Genomic DNA, 27,619 nt, shown 5'->3' with positions numbered 1-27,619 from the left:
GTTTTATCTTCACCGCCGGGCAGATCACCCTCACCGCCTTGGATCCCACGAGGCAATAAGATCATTAGCAAGGCTATACCGCCCTGTGGTTACTTTGCTAGTCTTCCAAAGCTATTTGTTATTCGTCGATTCTTGATTGTCCTATACACTGGTTCACAGTCTTAAAATGGCCTTTACGATAGTTTTTCCCCTCCCCCCAATATATGTATCTATCCCCAACGAATTCACAATTCCAACCATCAAATAGCTTGAGCCTTCCAGCTTGTAGAAATGAAATTCGTGATAGCCAGATCTCTCATAGGTAAACAATCAGAATGCCACTACTTGGTATACATGATCATTCGTGGACAGTGAGTAGTCTCACAAGAAAGACCACGTTCTCCAAATTATACATTTAATTCTGTAAAATAAATACCAGTACTAGCACTGGTAACCAAACACTTGCTTAGATTTGGTATAATTAGTTCTGTTAAGAGTACCCTCGTATGATAATATTCAATTCAGGATAATTGAGGCCTATTCGAGAGTAAATTGAAGGGACGAGTAATTAAAGGTTGAAATTTGAATTCCTCCTAGTATATTGAAAGCTGCAATAAAAGTATGCACTTGATCATGACTCCTCCTGTCAAGTCCGGTGCTTTCCATAGAAAGCACTAAACAATAGCGAAGGAAGCCCCCACGTTTGGAAGGTGTAATCATACCAAATAGATCAACCATGTAGAGTAATTTCAATGCACGAGTCAGCAGATCACTTACCGGCAGCATAAAACAATTATGGGTCAACGCAATCGTATATATGTAAAGCGTACTATTTTGCTTCTAGATAGAGGGCTAGTTCGATATGTATCTCACCATTGGAGGGGGGCTTTGAAGATAATCTAGTATATGACGAATTCTGCCGTTCTAGCTCCTGCAGTCAGTCCTGTACTGTATATTGTACCTAGATACATGGCTATGTATCTCAAAGCAATGACACGCATCAGCTTGCCCCTTCTCCCGGTTCCCTCGGTTCCCCCGGATCCCCGGAGGCAGGGTTGGAATATACTAGCAGCTGCCGCGAACCTTATGGAAAATTGATTTAAACCCGTTTTTCCGGGCCAGCGATACACGCATACAAGTAATGATCGATAGAGGGTCTAGCGAAAGCCAGGGGAACACGAAATTTTATCCAATGGTCAGCTGCCCAAGGCATTCTCAATTTGGAGGGATCTGGGCATTAGCTATTGAGAGGGGCTGCCGAAACCACGAGGAAGGCAGGTTAGCAACAAAAGCCAGCCCCAAATGCGGCAATGATGATGTCGGCCTGCCCACGGCGCCCCTCCATCCGGACCCCAGCGCGCCGGTTGTCTTGACCGGAGATATTTCAAACTTCCTTCATCATCGCTTTTGTTCCTCTGGCATACCCTGTTTCTTTGTCCTACGTAAGTCATACTGGCCTACACCCTCGAGCTCGTGCGAACCTTGCGAATCTCGCGCCCTACAAGTACTTCCGGTGACCCCGCGCTAACCCGACCGTTCCCCAAATAGCTCTATACATCATTCACAATGCCTGGTTTCGCGCAGGCCTCTGACCTGAATGCCTGGAAGGAGCTCCAGGAGCACCACCAGACTCTAGGTCGTAACATTGTCCTGAAGGAATACTTCCAGAAGGACCCCCAACGCTTCCAAAAGTTCAGCCACACTTTCACCAACACCGTCGATGGCAAAGACATTCTTTTCGACTTCTCCAAGAACTTCCTGACTGAGGAGACCCTCCAGCTGTTGGTGAAGCTGGCTAAGGAGGCCAATGTCGAGGGGCTCCGTGATGCTATGTTCCGTGGTGACCATATCAACTTTACCGAAGACCGTGCTGTCTACCACGCTGCTCTGCGCAACGTCACGAACGAGCCCATGCAAGTCGACGGAAAGAGCGTCGTGGAGGATGTCAACTCCGTTCTAGAGCACATGAAGGAATTCTCGGAGCAGGTGCGCAGCGGTGAATGGAAAGGTTACAGCGGCAAGAAGATCAAGACCATCATCAACATTGGTATTGGTGGTTCCGACCTGTAAGTGTTTCTTGTCTGTTACCTTTTGCAAAAGGTTTTGCGACATCAATACCTCAAGAGTTTAGCTTGGAACTGACCATATGATGTTTTGTTAGCGGCCCTGTCATGGTTACCGAGGCTCTTAAGCCTTACGGCCACCCCGATCTGAAGCTCCACTTCGTTTCCAACATCGACGGCACTCACATTGCTGAGGCCCTCAAGGACTCCGACCCGGAGACTACCCTGTTCCTCATTGCCTCCAAGACCTTCACCACCGCCGAAACCACCACCAACGCCAACTCTGCCAAGGCATGGTTCCTCGAGGCTGCTAAGGATGAGTCCCACATTGCTAAGCACTTCGTGGCTCTCTCCACCAACGAGGCCGAGGTCACCAAGTTCGGCATTGACAAGCGGAACATGTTCGGCTTCGCGTCTTGGGTTGGCGGTCGTTACTCCGTCTGGAGTGCCATCGGCCTCTCTGTCGCTCTGTACATTGGCTTCGACAACTTCCACCAGTTCCTTGCTGGTGCCCATGCCATGGACAAGCACTTCCGAGAGACTCCTCTCGAGAAGAACATCCCGGTCCTTGGTGGTCTTTTGAGTGTTTGGTACAGCGATTTCTTCGGTGCCCAAACTCACTTGGTCGCTCCCTTCGACCAGTACCTTCACCGTTTCCCCGCCTACCTGCAGCAGCTGTCCATGGAGAGCAACGGCAAGGCCATTACCCGCAGCGGCGACTACGTGAAGTACACTACTGGGCCCATCCTGTTCGGTGAGCCTGCCACCAACGCCCAGCACAGCTTCTTCCAGCTGCTGCACCAGGGCACCAAGCTCATCCCCTCGGACTTCCTCATGGCTGCCGAGTCACACAATCCCATCGAGGGTGGCAAGCACCAGCGCATGCTGGCTTCCAACTTCCTCGCCCAGTCCGAGGCCCTGATGGTTGGCAAGACCCCCGACGAGGTTCGCGCCGAGGGAGCTCCCGAGAACCTGGTTTCTCACAAGACTTTCTTGGGTAACCGCCCTACCACCTCCATTCTCGCCCAGAAGATCACCCCCGCTACTCTGGGTGCTCTGATCGCCTACTACGAGCACCTCACTTTCACCGAGGGTGCTGTCTGGAACATCAATTCCTTTGACCAGTGGGGTGTCGAGCTGGGCAAGGTCTTGGCCAAGAAGATCCAGAAGGAGCTCGAGACCGAAGGCGCGGGGGGGTGGTCACGACAGCTCCACCAGCGGGCTGCTGCTTGCCTTCAAGGCCAAGGCTAACTTGGCATAAATTTCTTTCCTACCGCATATCGAGGACCTTGGTCAACGAAGCGGATTTGACGAGCAATGATTGTTTCAGGCGAGCCATTTCCTATCTTGAAAAAAAGAAAAGAAAAGAAAAAAAAATAATCAATAATCCACCTCTATGCCTTCTAGATCGTGTGTGTTCACTGTGTAAAGTTGAGTTTTAATTTGGTAGCCTTTTCAACATGTAAGCTCGAAATCATTGGATGTTTTATCAATGTTGGACCAGATCTGAAAGTTGCCACGCGATAGGGTTGGATTGTAAATTAGCGGCAGCGTTGATATGGACAGCTAGACCAAACTTTAACTCCGCAGCCTGAACCCTCTCCTCCGCGCGCGCCCCCCTTCGACCAAGTCGCCTATTGCGAGGTGGCTTCGTTTGTCCCTTTTTGTACATTCTCTGCACATTTGGAAAATGTCTACCGCTGGGCAATTGACTCGATTCACTGCCACAGTAGCGCTATCCTTCGCAGCAGCGCTATGGCCGGCCGGAGCACTCGCGGACAGATCTAGCAACCGCGGGGATGGCTATAGCATAGGAGAGAAGATCCCAGTATCGTGCTTGAGTCGAACTGAGTGAGTTTGTCCACGAACTACCCTGTTCAGCCTCAATTCACTAACCAATACCTTCAATCGTAGGGATGGCGAACATGTACAGACCAACCCACCCCCCTTAAACAACGCATCCAAACAAGCCCACTAACCATAGAGACCCCATGAAACACAGATCACAGATAGCATGGGAAGACTCCAATATACGCCCTTCGTAACCTGCAACGAAACCTCCAGCCCTCTATCCCTGCACTACGGCATCTCCGAAACCATCAACTGCACAATCCCCTCCCTCTCCGATAGCCTCTACCACCTCCTCGAATTCTACGTCCACTCCGACGTCCCCATGACCTGCCGAATCCCTACAACCCCCCTCACCTCCAGCAGCGAGAACCACGCCTCCAAATTCGACGCCGAAACCGGCGCCAGCGAGACTGACTCGCTGAGCGAACACGGTCCCCCCTTCACCCCCCCTCACCATCGCCCTCCAGGGCACCCTCCAACTAAGCCATCTGCACATCTGGACAGACATGAACATGCTCATGCACAACATGGCCTCCGACGCCGCCGCCCAATCCGTCAAACCAGGCTTCCAGTCCGGCCAGCCCGGCTTCGCCGTCGCAGGCACCGCGTACTCGACGCCGGAGTTCGAGTCTACGGCCGCGAACCTCAAGCTGGACCTGGACGAGGCGGCTGTCACGCTTGCGCAGGCGGCGAGAGAACCATGGACGTCCGGGCACGGGACGAAGGTGGTTCGCGGGGAACCGTTGACGTTCTCGTTCCACGTTTCGTGGGTTGAGGGCGGCGCGGGGATCGGGTGGCCGGATCGGCCTGCGGGATCGGATTTCCTAGGCTTTGGGGAGGTGGTGAAGGCGAAAGAAGGCAGTTCGGTCTGGTCGATTTTCTCGAAGTTGGCTTTCTTTGCTATGGCTGCGTCTGTGGGGGGCGCTGGCGGCGCTTTATTGGGAGAAGAGCGGGAACCGGTGGCATGGTCGGTCTGCTTGGAAGGGTGATGGCATTTTGGGGGTGCCTCCTGCTGTTGGGAAGGGGTCGGGGGTTACTTTTGGGAACGGGGGTCGCATTAATGGGTACGGAGGATATTCGGCGGCGAATGGCGCTGGAACGAACGGTGGTGGTGGATATGGCGGATTTCCCACCGGGAAAAGAGATTGATGCATATACCATGGCAAGGGAGATTGGGATTTGTTAATGTTTATGTACGGTTTTTAGATGTACAGTGCACTTCATATTGCGAAGGACGGACGCCATTTGGGGGAAAAAAAAATGGGATATACGGCTCTGAAATTTGATGAAGATTTATGCATTCCATTAGTTTCCAATGCAAATGTAGATCCAAGATTCGTATCCCAGATTCGAACGTAGTATACATGTTTTAACACAACAAAAGAAAAAGAGGGCCACCTCGTTTTGGCCGCTAGACTTTGCTCAAAAAGTCTAGAATCCATCCCCAATCAAGTCTATTATGTACAGACCACCCCGCAGACCAACAACCCTGCTTACCAACCCTGGGCTTGCATGCGCTGAATCTTCTTCACAGTAGCCTTGAAGGAGAACTTGAACAGCTTCCGCCACCGAGTCCTGCGAAGCTCCTTCCGCACCATACCCTTCCGCACATGGAACTTCTGCTTATTCGACTGCATCTTCACGCCATTGGAGATACAGGTTTGTTGCAAGTTACGAATTGCAGCAGGGAGGTCCATTCCACGCTCAGGCTCAACGTAGACTTGACGACCGAGAGTGGGACCGAGCTTCAACTCCGCGCCGATAGGGCTGGGCTGGGCAGGTTTCACGGGGCGAACGGAACTGGGATTGGCGCGTGGCGCAGTCGCCTGTGTGCTGGACTGGGACGGGCTGCCCAGGTCGAGTTTATTGAGGATGTCGTCGAAGTCGGAGGCGACACTCTGACGGCCATTTGCGGCTGGCGGTTGTGATGGGGTTGCTGCCGCGGCTGCTGGAGCTTCTGTGGATTGCGGTAGTTTAGGAGAGTTATTTGAGGAGTTGTAGCGGAGTGTATTGAGGAAGGATTGCTGGATGGCAGTTTGTTGGCGCGCGGCGAAGAGCCATGGGGTTGGCCGGGCGCGGAGGCCCCTGGCTAAGTAGCGGGCTTCCATAGCCTATGATGGTGATCAATGCAGCAGGACCGGGTGAACGTGACCTGATTGGTAAATCCTGAGGGCTGCTGATCAAGGGAGACGCTGGAGATTTCTTGAGGTTGGAGTGAACGCTGCGGCAGCGGAAAATCAGCGTCGGCCGGAGTTTGCTTACTTATCTGCAGCCTGAGGCAGAAATACGAACCATACTATTAAAGCAATTCTGTACTAAAATCCCAAGGGATATTTCTTTTCTGTGTGGAGTTTCGTCAACTTTGGAGCCACTAATAAGAGTCGATTATTCTGGCTATAATCGGCCAGGCTGCTAGTCCCGTCTTGACTTGACAGACTTCCATTCTATCAACAAACTGCCCACCATAGTCATGCAAGCCAGCCCAATCGCCAAATACCAGGTGTGAGTGAGACTCGTATCGATCGCGGAGGAGGCTGCCTCAGAATTAGGTGGTGTAACATTTTCCATGAGTTGATTGAGGCCTAAATTCTCGATATTCGCCCCGCTCAGCCCAGGCACTAGGTCACTCAGATTGGCTACTAGCTGCTCGATGAATAAGACCTGCGCGATCGCAATAGTCACTGCAGGACCAAATGCCTGAGCAAATAGCAAGATTGAGGTACCGATTGGTATGTCCTCTGTGGGAAGCACTGTTTGCACTGCATTCTGTGGCCCTGAGAACCCGATTCCGTAGCCGAGGCCAGAGAGCGTCGTGTACACAATCACTTGTGTAAGAGTAGTGTTGGCTTTCACCGTAGTCATCAGACCCGCTGCAATGGGCATCATTACGGAGCCAAAAAGCATGAACGGTGTGTAATAGCCAAAAATGCTTGTACCAAAGCCATGCATTAGAGCCCCGACAGTAGCAGCAATGACAAAAGGCAGCATCATGTAGCCGCTTTCAGCCGGCGAATATCCACGGACCACTTGGTAATATGTAGGCAAGTAGTATTCCAGGACATTGCCAGTGCTGTTGCTGGCTACGACAAAAATAAATCCCGCGAGAACACTTCGACGTCTCATGATATGGGGAGGCAGTGTAGCAGCAGCGCCTCGGCGGACCTGATTGTATATGAAGGCAGCCATGAGAAAAGCAAACGCCACAAGAGGCACTATCACAGGTGCAGTATTCCATGGATATTTAGTCCCTGCCCATGAAAACGCGATGAAGAGAGCAGTCAAGGCCGGGATGAGAAGAGTGTTGCTAAGCAAGTCAAGCTGTGACAGCTTCTCCTTCACTCCCATGTTGACAACGTCCTGGGACTTCGACAGATCTGGCAAGCAGAAAAATGTGAGAAGCAGAGTGATAGCCCCGGTGGGCGCATTTATGTAAAAGCACCATCGCCAGCCAAGAGACTGCACGAGGACGCCGCCGAGAAGTGGTGCAGCGAGCGTAGAGACTCCTTCCACAGCACCCATCATGCCAGTAAACATAGGTCGTCGCCGCAGCGGTGTCGTCCTCACCAGGATCACAAAGCACCCCGATATGAGACCAGCCGAGCCCACCCCAGCCACGGCCCTGCCCGCGATAAGCATGCGCGATGTGTTAGCCGCACCGCAAACCAGTGATCCTCCTATCGAGACGACATTTGCAAGCAAGAAGATGCGCTTGATGGAGAAAAGCTTGTATGCCTTTCCAAATGCGAATTGGAACGAGCACTGGCAAAGTCTGAAAGCAGAGGAGTACCAGCCTACGTCTGCCACGGTGTGAAAGTGGTCTGTGATGCTGGGCACTGCTGTAGCGATAATATTCATGTCTATGCTGGAAAGGACGAGAACCCCCGCTAGTGTGAGCATCAGAAGCCAGAACTTGACCCCTTCCATATGGTCACTTTCTTCAGTTGGTTGGCTGGGGCCCGCGGACTGATCAGCATTGCGTTCTTGGGTCGTTAGTCGAGCGCGAGCTGTACGGCCCCTGAATCGACTTTCTTCAGCATCGCCTGCAAGAACGGTCATGTTGTACGCCTCGCCGGGGTAGTTTCTACTATTGAAGAAGCCATATTCAAGGGAAGATTGGTTGTGTTATAAAATCATCATTTCATATGCAACTTTTTAGATGTTGTAGGAACCACGGAAGCTTGCGGGATGACCCACGGGGTCTGTTTTAGGGCGGAGATCGTCGATCAACTGAGGGCTGCTCCTAAACAATCAGTCTTGTTATCGCAGAAGGCGAAGGGGGCGCGCTGTCTTGCTTGGCTCAACTGCTGTGCGCCCTCAAGTGCCACGACCATACTCCCCCCCCAGAACCCAAAAACTTTGATTTCTCGTAAGGTGCTACCTCGCCAGAATCGGCGAGGTAGCTGTCGTCGCAGACAACCGCCGTATAAACAAACCCGCCCAGATGACCAAAGCAAATAGCCCCATCAGAGTGTCGTTTTCGGTCTTTCGGGATCAATTCTCTTCGCTACCAATCTAAGAGCGGCTAGAGTTTTTGTCCTGGCTATTTGAGGGTGCTCTGTCTCAGTGCTGCCATATGCACCCCTCGTCGAATCCCGCACTAGTCTCGAACGGAACCATCAGTGAGGAAGCAGTCACAGCTTCGTCAGCTGACCAATTAAGCGAAGGCTACCAAGTTGTCCACGGAAAACCTACTTCCTCAACAAAAGGACTGCGTTGGTCGTTAGAAGAGAGTCGCCTTCTGGTGCAGCTTAGGGAAGAAGAGTCCCTTTCCTGGTCGGAAGTGATCAAGCGATTCCACCAGAAGTTCCCCGGTAGGACTAAAGGTTCTATACAGGTGTACTGGAGCACGACGCTGAAAAAACAGCGGCTATCTCAGCGGGGGTCATAGGAAATATCATCTTTGTCAACTGTGCCTTGTCCTGTACAAACTACTATACCCTTCATTGAAAGTATGCCGTGAGACTCAAACGCCATTTGGTATACCAGCAGTTCATCTATATGGAGAGTCTGTGGTTCTGCTCGTTGCAATCTTCACGAAACGTCAAAGCATTAATCTATCAGCTGTCGATGACGTGTTACTACACTTCGATGGTACATAGGGTTTGAGGGGAAAATCATTCTTAGGAATGCTTTAGCATTGTTTGTAATCACTCTCACATTTGCCACCTCTGATCGTAAAGGAGGGCTTACGGAGAGAAGCGGGTGTAAAAGGACCTATGAATTCCCCCTTCAAGTTAGTTTTGCTATTTTCGATTCGGTGATCCAAACAGGAACTAGCGGAGTTCTACGGTCAAAGGGCTACATAGGAATATTGAGTGAGTGCTATTTGCCATCCAATTATTTACACCGTCGCTGATTTACTTGCGAGCGCTTGCCGCGTTCAGGAAAGGGACAGCCATTGATGAATGCAGGCGGCAAGGAATTACCGCCCTGGAAAGCGAACATACCAGTTAACAAAAGATAAATTACTACAATATATGGGATTGCTAGCATGTTAATTACCTTTTTTATCGAATGAGCTATCAGTTATTGACGACTCTATGCTTTCGTACATGTAACTTACCATTTATATAATTACGTCTTGAAAGAACCTTACTGTGTAAGCTTGCGAGCTGGCCCCTGCATATAGGCTAGCTATATGTAGTTTCACGCTAGGGTCCCAGGGATAATTTCTAAGTTAATTAGTTAATATTAGATGGACGTATGGGGACTAGCGCAATGGGCCGGTCCATTTCAATCCCCTCCATCATCAAGATGGCCACTCACCAAACATATATTGATTCCTCGACTTCGACAGTCCCAGGTCGAAGGCGTTCGAGACTATGGATACTTTTGCATACTACCAGACCGTCGGTTCAGCGGCGAAACTAAAGACGCGCACTGGGTGCACGATTTGCAAGTATCGTAGAGTTCCCTCTCTCCTTTCCTCTAAGCATTCGACACAAAGTAGTGATTGACTGACTATGCTTGTTGTCCAATGCAGAATTCGCAAGATCAAATGTGACGAAACAAAACCATGCTGCAGGCGCTGTCAAAGCACCGGTCGGAAGTGTTCGTATGAGCTCGATGGTCGAAGTCGGCGCAGCGCGCCTCCGCGCACGCATTCGATATGGCACAGTCAGCCACTATCCGACATTGTGACTTATGCCTCTCGCGAGCAACGTGCTTTCGAATATTACTGCCAGCGTGTAGGCCCTGCGATAGCGGGGAGCATCAGTTGCACATTTTGGACAGGCGCGGTCCTGAAAGCCTGTCGATCGGAACCCGCCATTTGGGACGCAATCATCGCCATTAGTGCTCTGTACGAGAACCTCGATCCTTTCATTGGGCCTCCCATGGTCACGGAAGCTGTGCTATCAGCGCGAAGGCCTCGAGAAGCCTTCTTGTGGTATCTGCGCTCGGTGGAAAACATCCGATCGCAACTGGCACGGAACAAAGTACATCCGCAGATCGCACTCATCTCTTGTATACTGTATACCTGCACTGAAATGCTACAAGGCGATGTAGCCAAGGCTCTCCGGCTATATGGACAAGCCGTGCAGCTGATTATCTCTTGGCAGCAACAGAGCCCAAGTCTCTCAGAAACAACATTAGCTGCAAAAGACATGATGATGCCGCTGCTCGTCCGTCTTGGGGCGGCCATTTTTATAACAACCAATTGTTCACCGGAGGGTTTGTCGGACCTTTTAGCAACTCCTAGCAATCCCGGGCCTTGTCTTTTGAAGCCGCCCAGACGGCGATTCTCAAGTTGATTGCAGAGGCCCACATCCTCCGATGTTTGGGGGCCCGACATTACCGCAGTGGTCACAAAGTGTCTAGCACAACGTTCGATTTGACCGTACAGCAGCACGCCCTGGCCCGTCAACTGGACGAGTGGGACTATGCATTTGCCTTCCTCCGGAGCGCGGAAGGCCACCCCCAGCTGTATTCGCCGGATCGGAGAGCAATACCAGTGTTACTGAGCATTCGCTCCGCTGCATCCATCATGATCTCCACCTGTTTCGCAGAACAAGAGACTGCGTACGATGAGCACATAGGCCAGTTTCGACTGATCGTCGAGCACGCAGCAGCTGCGACGCACGCACCGGTGGAACGGAATAATGCGCAACCGGGTTTTACTTTCGAAGCCGACGTTGGCCTGCCGCTGTTTTTCACTGCTGTGAAATGTCGAGATCAGATACTGCGACGGACGTCATTAGAGCTGCTTCGACAGACACCAAAAGTTCAAAGCATGTTCAAATCTATGTCGTGGGCTACACTTGCGGAGATGATCATTCGGATAGAAGAAGGCTCTGTACAAGGCATGAGGAAACGCCCGCCGCTTCAACCTACGATAAATGACATTACAGCTCCGGAAAATATGGAAGAGCCGGACAGCAGCACTCGTGGGGCTCTACCCGCCATAGGAAGTGTGCCTTCTTTGGCAGAGCTTGTGGAGATTGATAACAACAGCCTGGACAGATCATCAAATAAAGTGACAGTGGCTAAAAGGCAGTTCATCCCGGAAGGCCACCGTGTGCATGAATTTGGGATCTTTCAAGCATATGGAAGTGTCCCGGTGGCCATGTCCCAGCGTATGCAGAATCCGGTCATCCTGAGATTTACCAAGAATCAGAAAGACCCAGGCACAGGGAAGGTTGAACTGGTGGAACGCTTTCTTCCCATGAACTTCTAGCTGTCGTTATTGACTGCATTCAGACAGCCAGGGAGAGATGTCCGTTTGAAACGGCTTACAGGCTATCCGTGCGGTTTGGCAATTTATGTTGGCTACTGTGGCTTTTCCGTCGATATACCTTGATGCCAACCAACCGACAACTCACGGTACCATCACGGAATACTGATGAGTTATGCTTGAAGTTCGTATGGATTCTCCCACCGCTCCAGCTGCCGTTTAGCCTAGACCACGTTCGGCAAGCGCAGTAAGCCGCCCCATAATTAATACCTTACTAAAGCCCTTCCGTAGCTTCTCTCGCTCGGGTCCTGACGTCAATCACCTTTTCAGGTAAGTCGGCCATGGGAGTTGCATAGTTCTAGGCCAAACACATTGGGCCGAAGAACGAGGGTTGAGCGAGTTTCAGCGCCTCTTGATCCATATTACCCTATAGATATTCGAATACATCAAGCTAAGGGAATGGGTCGATACTAAAAAAGGAACCGGACGTAATTAGATGAATATAAAAGGGTTATACTTAGCATCTTTCTCATAAACTGCACCGGGTTGGTCGTATGAGCACACAGCATTCAATCTTAATTGAAAGAAACTACCCACCCGTGGGGCATTCTTCATTCGATTGACTTCGCTTATTACCGACACAACAGCTATACTGGTTCATTTATATACTTGGTCTTGCCTTTCCTAGGCGATCATCCTCATCTATATCTACTGTTCTACAAAAAAGGGGGCAACACCGTTTGTCTACACTTATACAGTATACCAATACTAGCGCTGTCTCAGCCCATCGACACGATTTTCGCTTTTATTAGTGGCCGATAAACCACTTCCCAACACAGCCAACCACGATGACAACCGATGCGAACAACAACGAGGGTCACGGAAGCTTAGTCGTCGGACTTTTTATTCTCGGCATGTGTGTGTCGGTCATGGTATACTGTGGGATCCGACAGATGCTAGATCCTCCGCCTCCTCGGCGTCCGGAAATGTCCCTGGATCAGAGGGCGTATATGCGCAACATACGCCAACGGAATCTCGACCAGCTCTGTTCCACTGCGCAATCTAAACACAGTCCTTCAGCAACGGATGTGGACTCGATCAGGAACCTTTGATGGAACACAGCCCACAGTCGACACGCAGACCGTGTGAAGGGTCAAAGCAACTATACAATGTTTGGCTTCCGTAAAAGGCAATGCGAACGCATCATTGAGGAAGATTGGGAGGCGTTCATTGAGGCGATTTGCGTTCGGGATGCTATAAAAAATATCGACCTCAAATAGATAATCAAATCCATGCCGATAAGGTAGTCTACCGTGCAGTGTTTGGCTGCTTCATTTGACTTCAAACGATATCTTATGACCCTTCCTCCACTTTCAAGTCAGAGAGAATGGATAGTGTGCATTCCTAGAGTAACTCCACGACCGGCCAGACCCATTCCCGGACTTAGAACAACATCATGCAAACCCCCACCCCCCCAGCGCACTACTACCACCTTCGCCCCGATCCTCGTCCACCGCCATCTCCACCTCCATGTCCCCCGTCTTGGCCACCAAACGGCCTAAGCTCCAAACCCCGTGATCCCACAGGGATGTGAGCCATGGAAAGGACGTGACGGTCTTGCCTACTTTAGGCCTACGATCTGCGTCAATCCCGTCGTAGGGACCAGGACACAGGCTATGTGTGTGAGGCTCCACTCCAGGCCAGCCGCTGATAAGATTGGTGCGGGGGTTATGAGACAGGGGATTTGAAGTTGAGAGCCAAGATCTACATCAGCTGCCTCAGTGCTCTCCACTACAGCAGATCAGCCGCGCACTTTCTTCCGAGCACCCCACGTAGATCGTACTAGACCGCATTGGTAATGGGGCCAATCAGGGTCTTGGTCACTGAGCGTTAGCCTGGTCCAATTTCATATGACTTCTGTTGTTGCCTGGTTTAGTTTGCTGTAGTTACCTTCTGGGAGCATCGTGTCTTTCCCAGGAGCAATTGGTTACGGTTCCTGGGAGCGTCCTTTGGACCCACTCCTCCGTTCATGTTTCACAACACTGGGGCAAAAGTTGATATACGCAGTAAATTATCAATTTAAAGTAGAAACAGCTCTAGGGAAACCTCTATACTTTGATTTCATATTGGCCCACATAGGTTGACAGTCTACATAAGTAGCATAAAGAGTGTTATAAATGGATTGTATAAAGCGTCCATGCTTTAGTTGGTGAAAGTGACCATTATATCGTAGAGAGTAAATCGAGGGCAAAATCATCTACTGTTAGTAATCCCCGTCCACACAGGTGGTGCTGCGACATATAGCACTTCATCTCATATATGCGGTGAGTACCTAAGTTTTGGAAAAGGTGAAGGCCAATTTTTGTTTTCATTCTTTTTATCGGAACTCGATGCCAAAATCAGAAATTGTTCTGCTATCTACCTGAGGAAATCTACAGAAATTGTGAAGGACTAAAGCAAGACTTGATTCAATCTATACTAGGCCTCGAACTGTGGTCGATAAACTTAAGGAAAGGAGTTCAATGCGCCAGTTCCCCGTTACTAGTATACCAAGGCCACGTGTCCTACGTGATCAACACCGGGCCCTGGCCCGTGACACTATTAGCTGATAGTAACTACAGCAAGAAGGATACACTATCCTATTAGGTTTGTGCTGACTGCATTAATGATAAAAGAGGCCATTTCAAAGCTTGAGTCCCAGATTGAATGCAGTAGTGACTCCTTTTCTTTATAACATATCCTCATCGTCTTTGTCTTTACTGGATAAGGGTCCTATTATACATGCATAGGTGCTGAGTTATACCACACAAATTGTATTTTCTGTGGAAGAGTCGAATTATATATTATAATCTACACTGGTAACAGCTTTTCCCTATTCTTGGATACCATTAATGAGGAGGGAATCGATGTGTCTACCAAGTCTGCAACACAGGTGTAACTTGCTGTCCTTATCTTGGAGGTGAGCGAGAAACGCAAGGAGCTGGTGGTCGAATTCGTTCGCAGAATCCATTTTGCGAGCGACGCAGATCATTTCGGGGCAACTACACCGGTCAGCTAAGTTGAAAGGAGTACTAGCACCTAGTAACCACTATAATCTGTCTCCCAATTCATCCCAACTTACAATGATTGAGTCATTTGTGCTGAGAAGAGTATTTATACTAGAGTATTAAAATGTTTCTCGGGAGACAACCCTATACCATCGTCCAGGGGTCACTACTGGACTGCTGGTAGTCCCACGATAACTAGGGTCCTTAACTCTAATTCTTCGCTCGATAACCGTATTCAGAATTGACTCGAACTATAGGATTGTCCCCATGAGACGAACTCTGGCATATGCAACAGGTATGCACGTAGGGTTCAGACAACGAAAAATTACAAAGAGAGATGATTAGCGTCAGAAATTTCTGCCCGGTCGGAACATCAACGATTGACTCCCAACAAGACACTCAGTGACTTCCCCCTTCTGCATTGACTTTCGCTTCCTTAAATCCAACCCAACTGGACCGTCTCGCTCTCCAGCGAATATGTCAGCCCTCACCGTTGCCACCCTACCCCGCATTAGCCGCGACACCCTAGCGGCCCTGCTTCGAGGGGGGGCTACCCAGGCTCAACTGGCCATTATTGACGTTCGTGACTCAGGTATGGCAAACAAACCGCAGGGACTTGCTTCAGATTCCTCTTATGTGCATAATTCGACCTGAATACTCATGTATCCCCCCCAGACCACATCGGTGGCCACATCCGCACCTCTACCTGGGTCCCCGCCAGTTCCTTCGATGTCCGCATGCCAGAGCTTGTTCGCATCCTCAAGGACACGGAGCTGGTTGTCTTCCACTGCGCTTTGAGCCAGCAGCGGGGTCCCCGGGCAGCTCTACGATACGCTCGCGAGCGGGAGAGCGCCTATGGCCCAGAGGCGAGCAGCAAGCAGCAAATCCAAGTCTTGGAAGGCGGGTTTGTTGAATGGCAGGTGAAGTATGGGAAGGATGCCGAGTTGACCGAGGCCTACGTGCAGGACATCTGGCAGGAGTAGCTTGCCGATGGTCCGGGGCTTCGTCTGCATTGTTATCTCGGCGTTTCGGTTCATATGTGGCGATGAGATACCACGAGCGTTGATTTCCATACAGTGTGTTCTTAAGCTAGCTGCGCAGCATTTTAGACAAGCAATGGGACATCTTTACTATGTTGATGATGCTGCATGGCCAGGATGGCCATGGATAGTATTCTTACACGACGATCATTATATGTACAGTAGTTTTTTTCTTTTCTTTTACATTTGGACACTTCCTCCAAACCCAACAGGTCGACGACGGCCGCTGTTCTCGGGCACAATCGCCATGACCTTGTAGATTTGCCCCCGTCGAGCCACCGGTTTTCTCAACCAGCCGCTTCCATCCCGTCTCCAAGGTTTTCCTCTTCTCTTCATCTCCAGCCTTGCGCAGGAGCTGCTCCATACGCTCGGTGATACCCAAAGCGTTGAGGAAATCCCCTTGCTCAACAGGTCCGTGCACTTCAACGCCGTCACTCCCTTCAATCGCGGCCTCCGCAAGCGACGTAAAGTCTACATCGGCGCTCACATCGACCTGACCGGGTGCTGAGAGCGGGGGCACCTTTCGGTGGTGCTGGATACCCCGCAGGAATTGATCGGGACGGTGGACTGAGTACCATAGTCCATAATCAAAGCTGCACCGGAAGGTGTCTTCTTCTGCGGAGGTGGTGCGGTGGAATTTTTCTTGGAAGCCAAGGCTGAAGAAGCATCACCACCGATACGGCGGGCAAAATCGGCAGCATAGATTCTGCTTTCGGGGCTGACTTCAATGGTGGAACCAGGCTGGGATTTCAGAGCACGGAAACGTTCTGAAATTTCAGGGATGACAAGGGAGGATGGCGTAGAGGCCTTGGCTCTGCTGAGTTGAAACTCGGGCTCGCCCTCAACGTTCTCCTCGATTGCCTTGGGATTGAGTGTAACCAGTAGCTCACGCCATTGGGGTGTGTTCGCCGCTTTAAGGGGCTTGTGCAGTATTTGAGGTCCAGTAGGCGTCATGATCTCTTGTGGTAGGTCTGATACTTGGTTTTCAGGGGCGGTGGGACGGACTCAAAGGCATGGATTGGAAGAGCGTCGAAAAACTCATGCGCGAAAATGAAGGGTGTTTTGCCTTCCTCTGGCATCAATCTCTATGTCAGAAGCTGCAAAGCGAAAGTGGAACAGGGCAATGATTTGACGTTATTCTGGACATACCGTGGGGCAAGAGCCGGATATCTTCCACCCAAACGACTGGCACGTCAAAATACTTGCAGATACTGCGATGTCCTATCTCCGTCTCTTCCATCGGAGAATCACCGCACAGGAGCTGCCTCTGCATCTCCCGCAAGGTATGGCTTGCTTCGACAAGATAAATTGCCTCGATACTTGATGAGAAGCTCTTGAAGTTTCGGAATGTCTGTCCGTATTTGTTAGCTCTGTCCCCGTCCACCCGAGATGATATAGCCCGTATCACCTGAGGTCAGGGCTTTCATGGTCAACTGACCCGTAGCATATCATCCATAAGTGTTCCCTTCCCAGGTCCGACCTCCATCAGCTGGACACCACTCTTGTTGCGCCCTTGTGACATCCATTCGGCAATTGTCCAGATACCGATCAACTCTCCGAATACCTGCGAGATTTCGGGCGACGTCACAAAGTCACCATGTTTGCCGAACACCGCGCCTGTTTCTGGCCGGGATGTATAGTAACCACCTTCGGGGGGAGGTCAAGACTTGTCGCATAAAAGCTGCGATGGGAATGGGTCCGGTCACCTATAGACCAACGCTGTAAGCAGGGCTGCGGTAGTATCTTGGGGTCGACTTCGAAAACCTTCATAGCGCTCGCTAGCGTGCGAGCCAATGGCGTAGACCATTTTCTCGTCTCGAATGTCGAGTTCCACCGACGGGAGCAGGCTGGTAGATTGAGGATGCGAGAGCGCCAGAAGTGCGACGCCGCGCGCCTCGCCGTGGTATTCATTCTGGGAGACAACCCACAGTGCTGATAATATATAGTTTTGTGAGAGTTTATGATGTGGAATTGTCAATCCATCTCCGCTCAAATGCGATTGGTGTTGTTGCTCAGTTTTGCTTCGAACGCGGTCCACCGTTCATCTCCGCGGAAGTATGCACGTGATCATCTTATCTCTTATCGGTATCTTAAGGGAGCTCGAAAGTACACTAGTTATAGCTTGGAAGTCTTTGCGAGACAAGTGATGGGTTGCAAAGAAAACCCATCCTACTCCGTGGAGAGGTGCGGATCTATCTAGATACCGGAACAGTTCCACAGGATTTCATACTGGGTCGCTAGCTATTTGCTCGGTTATATTACAGGAGAATTGCAACCCAGGTTATTTCTGATTATCGTACATGTCATGAGAATTAAACTCGAAGGAAAAAGAAACAGAATGAAGCCTGGACAGCATGTTAGATCGCACCTGGCAGAAACCGAGGTTTTTGCAGGCAGTTTCCGGGGATGAGCAATCAGCGCTTTTGGCGTCGTCGCTGGTTATTGTTTCGGGGATTGTCAACCGTCATCCGATCGCTGTAAAGGCCTGATGTGTTAGTCTGCAAGAGATCGCCACCGTTCTGAAAGCCGTGGCTTCCATTGTGTACAGGAGGGCCTCGACGGTTCATGCGTTCGCGATCAGCCTGTGCGCGCATACTGTTGTAGTCATTTTCATCATAACCGGGGTCTGTCAAAACCAAAGAGAGGATTCTACCGTCGGCCTAGGGTTTGTCAGTTCTTGCTTCACTCGGGAAGTATGCGAGGATATATGCTCACCTTCTGGTTATGAAAGTTGGCGACGGCAGTTTCAGCTTGCCATTTGTCGGCATACTTAAGCTCTACAGTCACGGTTGGATGGTGCGCCAATACCCGGCAACTCATCATACTGCCAGTAACCGGCTCCAGCGAGGCTTGAATGTCGGCCGCTGTGGTTCCCGGCGCGAAGTTGCTCCCGATCACGAAGAACGGACCAGCAACGCCCTTGATGGAGAGGCCAGGGCCGCGCGCAGTGGGCTGGGCAATATGAGATTTAATTGCATTGAAGAGACGTTCGGCATTCTGAGGCTGGTCGCGCTTGTTCTTGTTCTTGTTGTTCTGGGTAGGCTGTGACCGGGCGGATGCGACTGTGGCGGGAGCCTGGGTGCCTTTCCTGGGACGCGAGGAGGTTGATACGGAACGCTGCGACGAAACAAAAAATTAGACGATTCCTTGAGGTCAATTGACTCGAAAAATGGTTGCCCTGGAGGGGCGCATACCCTAGGGCCAATGCGGCTGGCTAGACTGCCTGGTTTGGCATCCTGCGACTTCTGGATGGCGCCAGGGCCTGGTGCACTGGCTCGGCGGTTCTTTCCACCCAGGAGCTCACTTGCAAGCTGCTGGTTCTTCTTCTTCTGGCGATCTAGATGCGACGAAACACGTGTTAGATTCAGTCACAAGCAAATATGAGGGGGAGGGGGCAGCGTGATTACCAGCGTTGATGATCTCGTCGAAGGTTACAGCCAGGTTAGCCTGCTTGTTCGCCATGGGTGAAAAACAGGAATCAATCAAGCTAAGATTTGCGATTGATCAAAGCAAGCTTGAAGGCAAGCATGGGAAGAAGTCAGGGAAGGAGGAATGTCGAAAGAAAATGAAGTTTGGGGCTGGACCCGCCGGAGGGCGTTCGCGATCGATTAGTCGTCGGAGCCGTGGCGCGGTACTAAGTAGATCTATACATCTACATTCACAACAGCCTTTAAAGCTTCAATCTACGCCCGGGTTGGCGATTTACACATAGTCAAACCCGAAGTCACACTGTATCAAATAGTACATGTCATTGTAATAGATGAGGGTTAAACAACATGGGATCTTGTAAATCGACCCTTCCCCATCTTAAATTGGAAGGAGCGATGGGCATTCGCGTTCCAGTGCACATCTGAGCCCAGCTTTCTTTTAAGACAATTCATTGTGTGTATTTCACCATACAAGCCCTCTTTATCAAATTTTCTCAACACTCTACATACCACAGTTCCTGCCTTTGTTTCCCACCACTTAAGATGGATTTGAACAAGGACGAAGATCACCCCATCACGCGATATCGTCGTCCCCTTTTCACTGAGTCTATCACTCCGCTCACGAGCGAGAAGACAGAGGTGAGGAGACAAAAATGTCAAATTTTTCTGAAAGAGACCACTAAAAGAACTAGAGTTATCGATCCACCGGAGGTAGAGGTGGCGCCAACTTGCCTAGAGCGATACAACTATCCCATCTTCAATCCAAATGATCCACGACACAATCCTTTCTTGGAGCATGATAGGAACCAGCGTGAGAGTCATTCTTCGTCCTCGGACTCGCAGAAACAACCGCGTGAGCAGAATTTCCCACTGCGATCGCTACACAAGGCTCGATCAGGGCTTCTGGCTATCACGGCAGGCTGGTTCCACCGTTCCAGTCGCACGCGGGCGACTGGCGACGAAACTGAATTCTCGAGGCCAGGAATATCTAGTATGAGCACAGAGGAAGATTTGGCCTTTGGGGTGGATCTCTACCGAACGAATACACTTCCTAATCCTGACCACGAGGCTAGCATGGAGGCTTTGATGCGGGTAGCTGCTTTCGCCCCGCTGGCAAGCATTGTCTCAGCTCCAGAGCAACTGGGAAGTTATAACTATACTTTGCTTGGGCCAGACGAAGCGCCGGAGTATATACCAGGGGGAAATCGCCATCGCTTGAACACTGCTTCTCGGGTGTGGGAGATGGAATCTAATCATGGGTATCGAGCCGATTGCAACCCCGAGAATATGATGATTCAAATAACTCATTCCGACTCATCAACAGAATGCGGAAAGAAGACGGTGCTGAAAGCACCAAGTGATAATACGATAGAAGGGTTTGAACCCGACATGCGCACATCTGAGAAGGCTGCTGTACCGCGTGAGCCTCAAGAAATCACCATGTACGATGATGGTTCTGTCTATCGTGAGCAATGGAAGGAAAACAAAATAGCTTGGATCAAGTCTCGAGACAAACAGCTGTTCGAATACGACGGTCTGCCATGCGGCCATGAGAGGGGATCTTTGGCATTTTCAAAGCAGGAAGCATTGAGCACTATTTCGTCCAATACACCCCACTATCGCGATCCCAATGTTATACTCTCCGGGGCATTCGTCTCTCAAGAGCATCTGCAGGTACCTGAAAATCTACCGGTATCTGAGGACCTTCGGTGTAGACACGAGGATTCCGAGGGAAGGTCCGTTGAAGTGAAGATCGCCTTCCCTGCTTTATATCAAGAGTTGGTGGACCAATGGAAACGAGAACAGAGTCCCAGCCAGGGGCCTGCAGGCGATTTACTTGAGGCTTTCATAGACATACATAGTAGCCGCCACCCGGAGCCCAGCCCCATCACTGTGCTGCAGATGCCTGAGCAGCGGGTTCTTGGGCTCTCTCCTCCGATACTTGGTGAAGCGTCTGACCCTTCATCAGCCTCGAACGAGAGCTTAGCACTGGGCCTTGAGCGTGCACGGTCAGCAGCGATGGAAGATGTGCAGCGTCCAGAGTCCAATCATTCATTTGGTCTCCACATATCTCCCAGAAGCGTAAGAAGAGACTTACCGGCCGCGCATAAATTACTAATTTTGGAACAGGAAATTGCCAACAGAAATGGCTTGGGCAGCTGGAGACGGCCTAGTCGACTCTCTTTGGTCTCTCGTCAACAGCCGTCTGCAAGAGAGCCATACACATTCACTACGAGCTGGCAACTAGCCACATCACCTGTCTCACCCTGTGATTCAGAATTTACGTATGGGGCTATGACCTCGCCCAGCAGTGCCTTGTGGTCGCCTCTGGACTCTCCTATTGATGAGGAGATTCTGTTCTCAAACTTTCTCCGAGATGAGTTCTATATGGTGGATGGCAAAACCAGCGGCATTTATCCTGACCAAGGTGGTCAATTCGTCAAGGTAGAGGATCCCCATGTGATCATGACCGGTGATGGCAGCATTCACAGCGGGCCTGGGCTGGATCGTACGTCGTCCACTGGAAGACCTGAAACTACGAGGCCCCCCTCTTTGTGGGCGCGCCCGCGGCCGATCTCCAACATAATACAGTCGATGACTGAAAGAGACGGAAGTGAGTCGAGCGATGGTGTCCATCGATAGTCAGCCCAGCCGGACATGTAGCGATCATGATCACCGGGTTATTGGAGTCGTTTTGGCTTTTCATCCTGTTCTATTCGTTTGCATTCACGGAAGGCTTGGGTCATTCGCAAGACCTAGGCGAGGACTGCATGTTTCGTTTCTCGATGTCGTTGCTAATACGGTATTCTTAAATTCCAACTTAATGAATTGATTACACCTGTCTCCATTGGAAAGATCTAGCTCCAAAATAGTGTCCTCGTCCAGGTGGGGATGTCTTATACACAATTCATCTAGCCTAGGCGAAGTGTAAATCCGGCCCCGGCCACACCAGAATCTTCACCAGGGGCACAGCCAAAAGCACTAGCAAAGTCCAGCTCTGGCGCCTCCTGTCCGCGCTTTGGTGCTTCTGGCGTATGGTGGCGCCTTCGTTTTTCCATACCAGCCTTCGAGGGAAAGGTCGGGAACATTTCCTTGGGCTTTGGTCGAGGATCTTCACGGAAATAGGGATGCGAAAGACACTCTCGCGCCGTAGGCCGCGAAGCCGGATTCAGCGCCAACAGATCAGAAATTAGCCCCAGGCCTGCATTAGTAAGAAATGGAAATTTTGAGCGAGGCAGGAGAGGCGGGTTGCTGGACGCCGATGTGGAGGATGAAGGGATCTTCAGAGATTTGGCATTGGGCAAGGAGCGAAATCCTGGCCAGATCGTGGAATTTGGTGGGCCGGTAAGGGCAAAGATCTTGGTGACCTGGTCGACTTCGTTCTTGCCTTGCAGCAGAGGCTCTTTGGTGAGCATTTCGCCGAATATACAGCCAATGCTCCATATATCGATCTCCGGGCCATATTTCTCAGCTCCGAGTAGCAGCTCTGGAGATCGGTACCAGAGGGTCACGACTAATTGGGTAAGCTTCGGTGGAGGGTCGCCGTAGTAGCGGGCCATGCCAAAGTCGGCGATTTTGATTTCACCGCGGTTGTTCATTAGGAGGTTGGAGGTTTTCAGGTCGCGGTGCATGATCCATTGCGAGTGGAGGAATTCGAGGCCGCCCATGACCTGCTGAAGAAGTGTTTTGATCTCTGATGGGAGGAATGGCTCGCGCATCTCGTCGAGCAGGGTTTTAAGGTCGTGTTCGAAGAAATCCATCACTAAAAACACGCTTGAGAGCATCTTTAGCTTTGTTCATCGGCTGATCCAAATCCATCACTGGATGCTGGGCAGCACAACTTACTCATCCATTTTGTTCCCCATCACCACCTCCCGGAGGTAAACTACATTCGAATGACGCGCCTCCAAAAGAGTTTGAATTTCCCGCAGACCTGTCACAGGGAACCCGTCCGGCGAGCTCTCGAGCTTCAACTTCTTCAGCGCGACGATCTCGCCGGTGGTGATATCCTTGGCGCGTGAAACCCATCCATACGATCCTTCCTCGATGTGGTTCAATCGTTCGAAATTATCCACATGCCTACAAGTCTCCCATCCTCGTACGGGGAACCGCAACAATGTTGTTTCTTTCTTCACCTTCTCCTGGTCTTGCCCGACTTCTGCGTCCATGGGCTCGTTGGACAGTCTCCGCCGTTTCATCGGGGGTTCTTTGTCTCCACTGGGGTTTGGTGTCGCGTCATTGTGTTTTGCTGCCGCCTGAGCTTTGCGGGACTCTTCTAGCTGGCGTTGTTTCTCTGCCTTGGCGCGGCGCTTTTCCTCCTTCTCACGCTTTTGCTGGGCGATGATCGCTTCTGTCTCTGGATCGTCATCTGCCCAGCGCGACTTTGAGGCCGACATGGTGAGATGGCCAGAGCAAGGGTGGGACAAGGAGCGGGCAATTTTGCGCCAGGAGAAGGCGGAATGACGTTCCTCTGGGGATGGAAACGGGGCCGAGCTGGAGCGCTTTGAAATCCAAACCGGCCCCGCCCTGCACTCTTTGGATCTTTCGCATTTTCCCCGTCCAGCGCTTTCGTTTACTTCTGATATTTGCATTACGCGCAAAAATATCCGACAATTTCTTTACATATAAATACTTCAACCTCAACCTACCGACGTTGTGTTGTTTCGCTCCCGGCATCGGCCTAACCCCCCGCCATGATTGAACCGTTCCAGGTTGGTCTCGCTTGACTGTAACAGAACTTGGAGTGATCCGGTGGCTTATGTATCTCTACAGACGACCTTTTCGGTCCCAATGAGCTGCGAGGGCTGTGTGAAGGACATCTCGAAGTCTCTTTCCAAGCTCGAAGGTATGGCCCGGTCATGCAATGGCATGCTATCTTTTGCCCTAGTCTAATATTCCTCAACCTGTAGGTATTACCAAGATAGATGCGAATCTGAAGGACCAGTTAGTCTTTATCGAAGGCACTGCGCCCCCGAGTTCCATTGTTTCCGCTATTCAAGACACCGGCCGCGATGCGATCCTCCGAGGTAGTGGATCCACAAACAGTACGCTGCGACCCAGACGAAGACTTGAGGTTACGGAGCGAAAGCGACTAACATGAATCTCCTGCACAGACTCGGCGGTCTGCATCCTCGAAACTCACTCGAACGCCGTCTCAAATAAGATCCGAGGCCTTGCTCGCATGGTCCAGGTGTCCTCGAACGTTACCCTCGTTGACCTTACGATAAACGGAATAGCACCAGGAAAGTACTGGGCGACCATCCGTGAAGCGGGAGATATCTCACAAGGCGCAGCGTCCACGGGCGGTGTCTGGGAATCGCTGAAGGCAAAGGTTTTTGGAGCAGAAGCTCCCCAGAAAGAGCCTCGCGGAATCTTTGGTACGATTGATGTAAACGAAAAAGGCCGCGGCAATGTTTTCTTCGACCGCCCTGTGGCAGTTTGGGAACTGATTGGCCGGAGTATGGTGGTTGCAAATAGCAAGGAAGGTCCTTTCAAGCGAGAAGACAGTAATACGTTGGTGGGAGTAATTGCACGGAGTGCTGGGGTGTGGGATAACGATAAGATGGTCTGTTCATGTTCGGGGAAGAATGTTTGGCAAGAGCGACAGGAGCAGGTCAGTCTAGGTATGGTTTGAGCTGGGATTGGTGTACAATAGTAAAAAGCATGAAGAGACAGAGAGACTTGGCAATCACAACTATGATCCCGCATAACGAGCTCTACCATAGGGCTATGATCAGCCCGACTAGTTCCTGCCAGTGGGTGCATTTGGTGTAGAGGGGGGCCTCCAACATTAGTTTACAGCCACTGCAGAAACCCCACGTAGCCGAGATCTGCATGTTCGATGTGATTTACACGGTGACCTTTCCATTGGTTAGAGACTGTCCCAAGTGCAGGATTCAGCTGGCGTCTGCAAGTTTCACACATTTCGATGATAATGCTCGCGATATTCAAATGCCGCATTATAGACGATAGCTCATATAAAAGAGAGCTGCATGCATGAGAGAACGGGGTATAGAGGACCATGCGTTCGTATTGTATCGCCATCTCCGCAGGCAAATTCTAGAGCTCATATGAAGTACCGGAACACCCCAACGAGATCGTCGCTCCGTACTTCAAGAATCATCCTCGAATACGATTATGAGGCAGGGCCGACTCCAATCCGGCACCCCGGAAAACCGAAGACCCGAAGACCAGGGATCGTGGATTGGCGATCGACCATGAGGACGAATCATCTCAATGCCCCACATCCGATCTACTGGTTGAGACACATGGGCGGGAAGTAGTGTCAGCTTCAGGGCCCTTTCCGGACGGCAGGATGGGGGATTCCAAAGGGCAACTGGCTACAAAGAATCGAAGAATTCCGGGGCCCGGTTCAAGGGGAGCCCTGGAAATTACGCGTTTCTCAAGTTCCCTCCGCGAGATCTTGAAGCCCGGATTATGCAGAAGACCGATTCGATCGATCCATCCAGACCTTAAAACGTGCCGTTACTAAGAGAGTCACGTGGGGAGACATATGAATGGACCCTCCGGTTCCCCGCGAATCTCGGTCTTCAACTACGGATTCCAATACAAACTGCAATGATGCAGGTCCTCTCACGGCCTCATCCGATATGTTAGCTCCTAACTTTCATCCTACGCCAGTTCCGTCCGACCCTGTGGAGAGCGGTTCATCTTACTCCCCCGACGAGGTCCCGTCTTATGGCGGACACGGCATTCTCGAGATTCTCGAGGTGATCCGTTTCCTCGAGAGAAATGGAATCGAGTGCTGTATAGTTGGCGTCTCGGCGCTAATTTTCTACGGCGCTGGGCGAGTGCGAGATGTACGTGCTGATTCTACGATACTGCCCTCACCAGATGGGAGCTCCGCCTTCTGGAGAAAAATTTCCTTTCGTCCGCCGGGTCCTTGTGTTGGGAGTTGAGAGAGCTAATTCAGGAGCAGGAATGGGATCTCTGCGTTCCCGATGACAAGGTGGTCGAAGCCGCCAATCTTCTCAGCACTGGTTCCATGGCGCACAGGGTCCATCCCGTGCCCTCCATCCCTATCCCTCAACCTTTCTCCCTCAGTCATACATACCACCGCTTCAAAGGGAATGGCGTCCACTTCTATTTCCTCCTCGTGCCCGCATACCACGTCCATATTCCCTACGGTCCCTTCTCTATACAGCGCAGTCTCAATGGGATCCCCTACCCCACTCTACCTGTCCTCTTGCAGAGCTTCTTGGATATGAACGATGATGTGTCGCTGTGCGATTGCGTCGATGGGAGCAATGTGTCGGAAGAATGGGGAACCAGGAACTTACAATTGGATGGAACCAATGACCTGAAGTGGACGCAGACAATGAACGTCGCCGCTGCAGAAGCCGCCCGGGGAAGAGGGTGGATGTTCGTTCACTACTACCCAACATCAACCATCAGTCGGCAGGAAAAATGGGAGTCAAGAGTGCGAAGCAAGAAAGCAAGATTAGGCTGGACAACGCCCGAATCGCTATTCGATACGCGGTTCCGGCTGAAAGGCTCGCCCGATCCCTGGACAAAGAAGCTGATATCAAGCTAACCTCGAAATGTGACATAGTGTAGATAATTATAATTACTTCTCAATGTGAGATATCCCAGAGAAAAGTGCCTGGCAGAGAGAAAAAAGAAGAAAATAAAAAAAAAATAAAGAAAGAAAGAACAGAATCATAAGCCAAGCAGATTGCGCATACTTTCGACTTGATCGGGAAAAGCGACGTATTTGGACGCATACTGTACCCAGAAATAGCGCCGGTGATCCACATCATAGTAGTCACAAAATGCGGGGATATCCGTCGCATATTGCATAAAGAGGAACTCGAGGTCCATAAAGTCCTTGCTATCCTGCTCGCCGCGTCGGGAGAACGCGTCGAGCTTCGCATATATTTGGAACACCAATCCAAGTACTAATACGGGGGATCCAAGAGGTGTTGGTCTGTGGGGGTTTATTGGTTCGCGCGAGGACCGGAGATCTTCCGGCGTGCCCAGGTTACCTGCGTGACAACGGTTAGTTCCTCTAGAATTGTCTGGGAATAACCTCAGAAAAAAAAAACCAACTCACCACTAATGACGATATCCATGCTCACTGCGAGATCGGGAACCTCGGGGAATTCCCCGTCCACACTCTGGCCGGTGTCGATGAATATTTGGACCGCTGTCGGTCCGTGGACAGCCGGGAAATGGATCCTAGGACGGATTAACAACGCATTCGTGCAAACGCCATATATATCAACACGAATACGAAACAGATCATTCAATACCGAGGCTGCATGGTCAAAATCTCTTTGACATGGTCCATTGAGTCGTCAACGGTAATGTCAATGTCCTGGGTGCGGCGGCCTCCACCGCGCAGGTATACGGCCCACCCGCCAATGAAGGCATAGGTGATCTGGTTGGACTCGAAGAGGGTGGCTACAAAGCGTGCAGCAAGGCCTAGGTGCAGGAGGTCGGCGGTGTTAGAAGGGTAATAGAGCTCGGCGAAGCGGTCCGTATTATAAATCTCAGCCATCGCGGGCAAAGACATCAG

The 27,619-nt window shown here is 51.0% G+C and overlaps 15 protein-coding genes across 15 annotated transcripts; 9 read left to right on the top strand and 6 right to left on the bottom strand.

Annotated features, from left to right (window-relative positions):
- Positions 1-1,171: 1,171 nt before the first annotated feature.
- Positions 1,172-1,507, top strand: N7468_005988 (uncharacterized protein; the record flags this gene model as incomplete). The annotated part of the gene is made up of 1 exon (XM_058475284.1): positions 1,172-1,507. The coding sequence occupies one exon, from the start codon at positions 1,172-1,174 to the stop codon at positions 1,505-1,507; it is 336 nt and encodes a 111-aa protein (XP_058331024.1).
- A 38-nt stretch (positions 1,508-1,545) lies between these two features.
- On the top strand, positions 1,546-3,293 carry N7468_005987 (glucose-6-phosphate isomerase; the record flags this gene model as incomplete). The annotated part of the gene is made up of 2 exons (XM_058475283.1): positions 1,546-2,045; positions 2,141-3,293. The coding sequence occupies 2 exons, from the start codon at positions 1,546-1,548 to the stop codon at positions 3,291-3,293; spliced, it is 1,653 nt and encodes a 550-aa protein (XP_058331023.1).
- Positions 3,294-4,056: 763 nt separating this feature from the next.
- Positions 4,057-5,042, top strand: N7468_005986 (uncharacterized protein; the record flags this gene model as incomplete). Its single annotated transcript, XM_058475282.1, is given in 3 exon segments — positions 4,057-4,324; positions 4,398-4,864; positions 4,878-5,042. The coding sequence occupies 3 exon segments, from the start codon at positions 4,057-4,059 to the stop codon at positions 5,040-5,042; spliced, it is 900 nt and encodes a 299-aa protein (XP_058331022.1).
- Positions 5,043-5,386: 344 nt separating this feature from the next.
- N7468_005985 (mitochondrial 37S ribosomal protein bS21m) lies at positions 5,387-6,001 on the bottom strand (the record flags this gene model as incomplete). The annotated part of the gene is made up of 1 exon (XM_058475281.1): positions 5,387-6,001. The coding sequence occupies one exon, from the start codon at positions 5,999-6,001 to the stop codon at positions 5,387-5,389; it is 615 nt and encodes a 204-aa protein (XP_058331021.1).
- A 304-nt stretch (positions 6,002-6,305) lies between these two features.
- On the bottom strand, positions 6,306-7,949 carry N7468_005984 (MDR family MFS transporter; the record flags this gene model as incomplete). Its single annotated transcript, XM_058475280.1, has 1 exon — positions 6,306-7,949. One exon carries the CDS (start codon positions 7,947-7,949, stop codon positions 6,306-6,308), a length of 1,644 nt encoding a protein of 547 aa, XP_058331020.1.
- A 1,907-nt stretch (positions 7,950-9,856) lies between these two features.
- On the top strand, positions 9,857-11,568 carry N7468_005983 (Zn(II)2Cys6 transcription factor domain-containing protein; the record flags this gene model as incomplete). The annotated part of the gene is made up of 2 exons (XM_058475279.1): positions 9,857-10,516; positions 10,594-11,568. 2 exons carry the CDS (start codon positions 9,857-9,859, stop codon positions 11,566-11,568), a joined length of 1,635 nt encoding a protein of 544 aa, XP_058331019.1.
- Positions 11,569-12,413: 845 nt separating this feature from the next.
- N7468_005982 (uncharacterized protein) lies at positions 12,414-12,677 on the top strand (the record flags this gene model as incomplete). Its single annotated transcript, XM_058475278.1, has 1 exon — positions 12,414-12,677. The coding sequence occupies one exon, from the start codon at positions 12,414-12,416 to the stop codon at positions 12,675-12,677; it is 264 nt and encodes an 87-aa protein (XP_058331018.1).
- Positions 12,678-15,089: 2,412 nt separating this feature from the next.
- On the top strand, positions 15,090-15,595 carry N7468_005981 (phosphatase YCH1; the record flags this gene model as incomplete). The annotated part of the gene is made up of 2 exons (XM_058475277.1): positions 15,090-15,204; positions 15,288-15,595. 2 exons carry the CDS (start codon positions 15,090-15,092, stop codon positions 15,593-15,595), a joined length of 423 nt encoding a protein of 140 aa, XP_058331017.1.
- Positions 15,596-15,832: 237 nt separating this feature from the next.
- N7468_005980 (uncharacterized protein) lies at positions 15,833-17,563 on the bottom strand (the record flags this gene model as incomplete). Its single annotated transcript, XM_058475276.1, has 6 exons — positions 15,833-15,904; positions 15,945-16,219; positions 16,252-16,611; positions 16,802-17,003; positions 17,091-17,299; positions 17,359-17,563. 6 exons carry the CDS (start codon positions 17,561-17,563, stop codon positions 15,833-15,835), a joined length of 1,323 nt encoding a protein of 440 aa, XP_058331016.1.
- A 503-nt stretch (positions 17,564-18,066) lies between these two features.
- Positions 18,067-19,114, bottom strand: N7468_005979 (uncharacterized protein; the record flags this gene model as incomplete). Its single annotated transcript, XM_058475275.1, has 4 exons — positions 18,067-18,312; positions 18,368-18,769; positions 18,847-18,989; positions 19,060-19,114. The coding sequence occupies 4 exons, from the start codon at positions 19,112-19,114 to the stop codon at positions 18,067-18,069; spliced, it is 846 nt and encodes a 281-aa protein (XP_058331015.1).
- Positions 19,115-19,623: 509 nt separating this feature from the next.
- On the top strand, positions 19,624-21,723 carry N7468_005978 (uncharacterized protein; the record flags this gene model as incomplete). Its single annotated transcript, XM_058475274.1, has 2 exons — positions 19,624-21,162; positions 21,211-21,723. 2 exons carry the CDS (start codon positions 19,624-19,626, stop codon positions 21,721-21,723), a joined length of 2,052 nt encoding a protein of 683 aa, XP_058331014.1.
- Positions 21,724-21,992: 269 nt separating this feature from the next.
- On the bottom strand, positions 21,993-23,477 carry N7468_005977 (uncharacterized protein; the record flags this gene model as incomplete). Its single annotated transcript, XM_058475273.1, has 2 exons — positions 21,993-22,854; positions 22,927-23,477. 2 exons carry the CDS (start codon positions 23,475-23,477, stop codon positions 21,993-21,995), a joined length of 1,413 nt encoding a protein of 470 aa, XP_058331013.1.
- A 297-nt stretch (positions 23,478-23,774) lies between these two features.
- On the top strand, positions 23,775-24,715 carry N7468_005976 (copper chaperone CCS1; the record flags this gene model as incomplete). Its single annotated transcript, XM_058475272.1, has 4 exons — positions 23,775-23,792; positions 23,854-23,926; positions 23,991-24,125; positions 24,195-24,715. 4 exons carry the CDS (start codon positions 23,775-23,777, stop codon positions 24,713-24,715), a joined length of 747 nt encoding a protein of 248 aa, XP_058331012.1.
- Positions 24,716-25,691: 976 nt separating this feature from the next.
- N7468_005975 (uncharacterized protein) lies at positions 25,692-26,635 on the top strand (the record flags this gene model as incomplete). The annotated part of the gene is made up of 2 exons (XM_058475271.1): positions 25,692-25,901; positions 26,021-26,635. The coding sequence occupies 2 exons, from the start codon at positions 25,692-25,694 to the stop codon at positions 26,633-26,635; spliced, it is 825 nt and encodes a 274-aa protein (XP_058331011.1).
- A 125-nt stretch (positions 26,636-26,760) lies between these two features.
- Positions 26,761-27,601, bottom strand: N7468_005974 (uncharacterized protein; the record flags this gene model as incomplete). Its single annotated transcript, XM_058475270.1, has 3 exons — positions 26,761-27,086; positions 27,155-27,279; positions 27,354-27,601. 3 exons carry the CDS (start codon positions 27,599-27,601, stop codon positions 26,761-26,763), a joined length of 699 nt encoding a protein of 232 aa, XP_058331010.1.
- Positions 27,602-27,619: the final 18 nt, after the last annotated feature.

The sequence above is a fragment of the Penicillium chermesinum genome (genome assembly GCF_028974085.1).
Source record: "Penicillium chermesinum strain IBT 19713 chromosome Unknown utg000004l:1.0-3345178.0:1.0-3348027.0, whole genome shotgun sequence".
NCBI classification, from domain to species: domain Eukaryota; kingdom Fungi; phylum Ascomycota; class Eurotiomycetes; order Eurotiales; family Aspergillaceae; genus Penicillium; species Penicillium chermesinum.
This window is presented reverse-complemented; position numbering and strand designations above follow the sequence as displayed.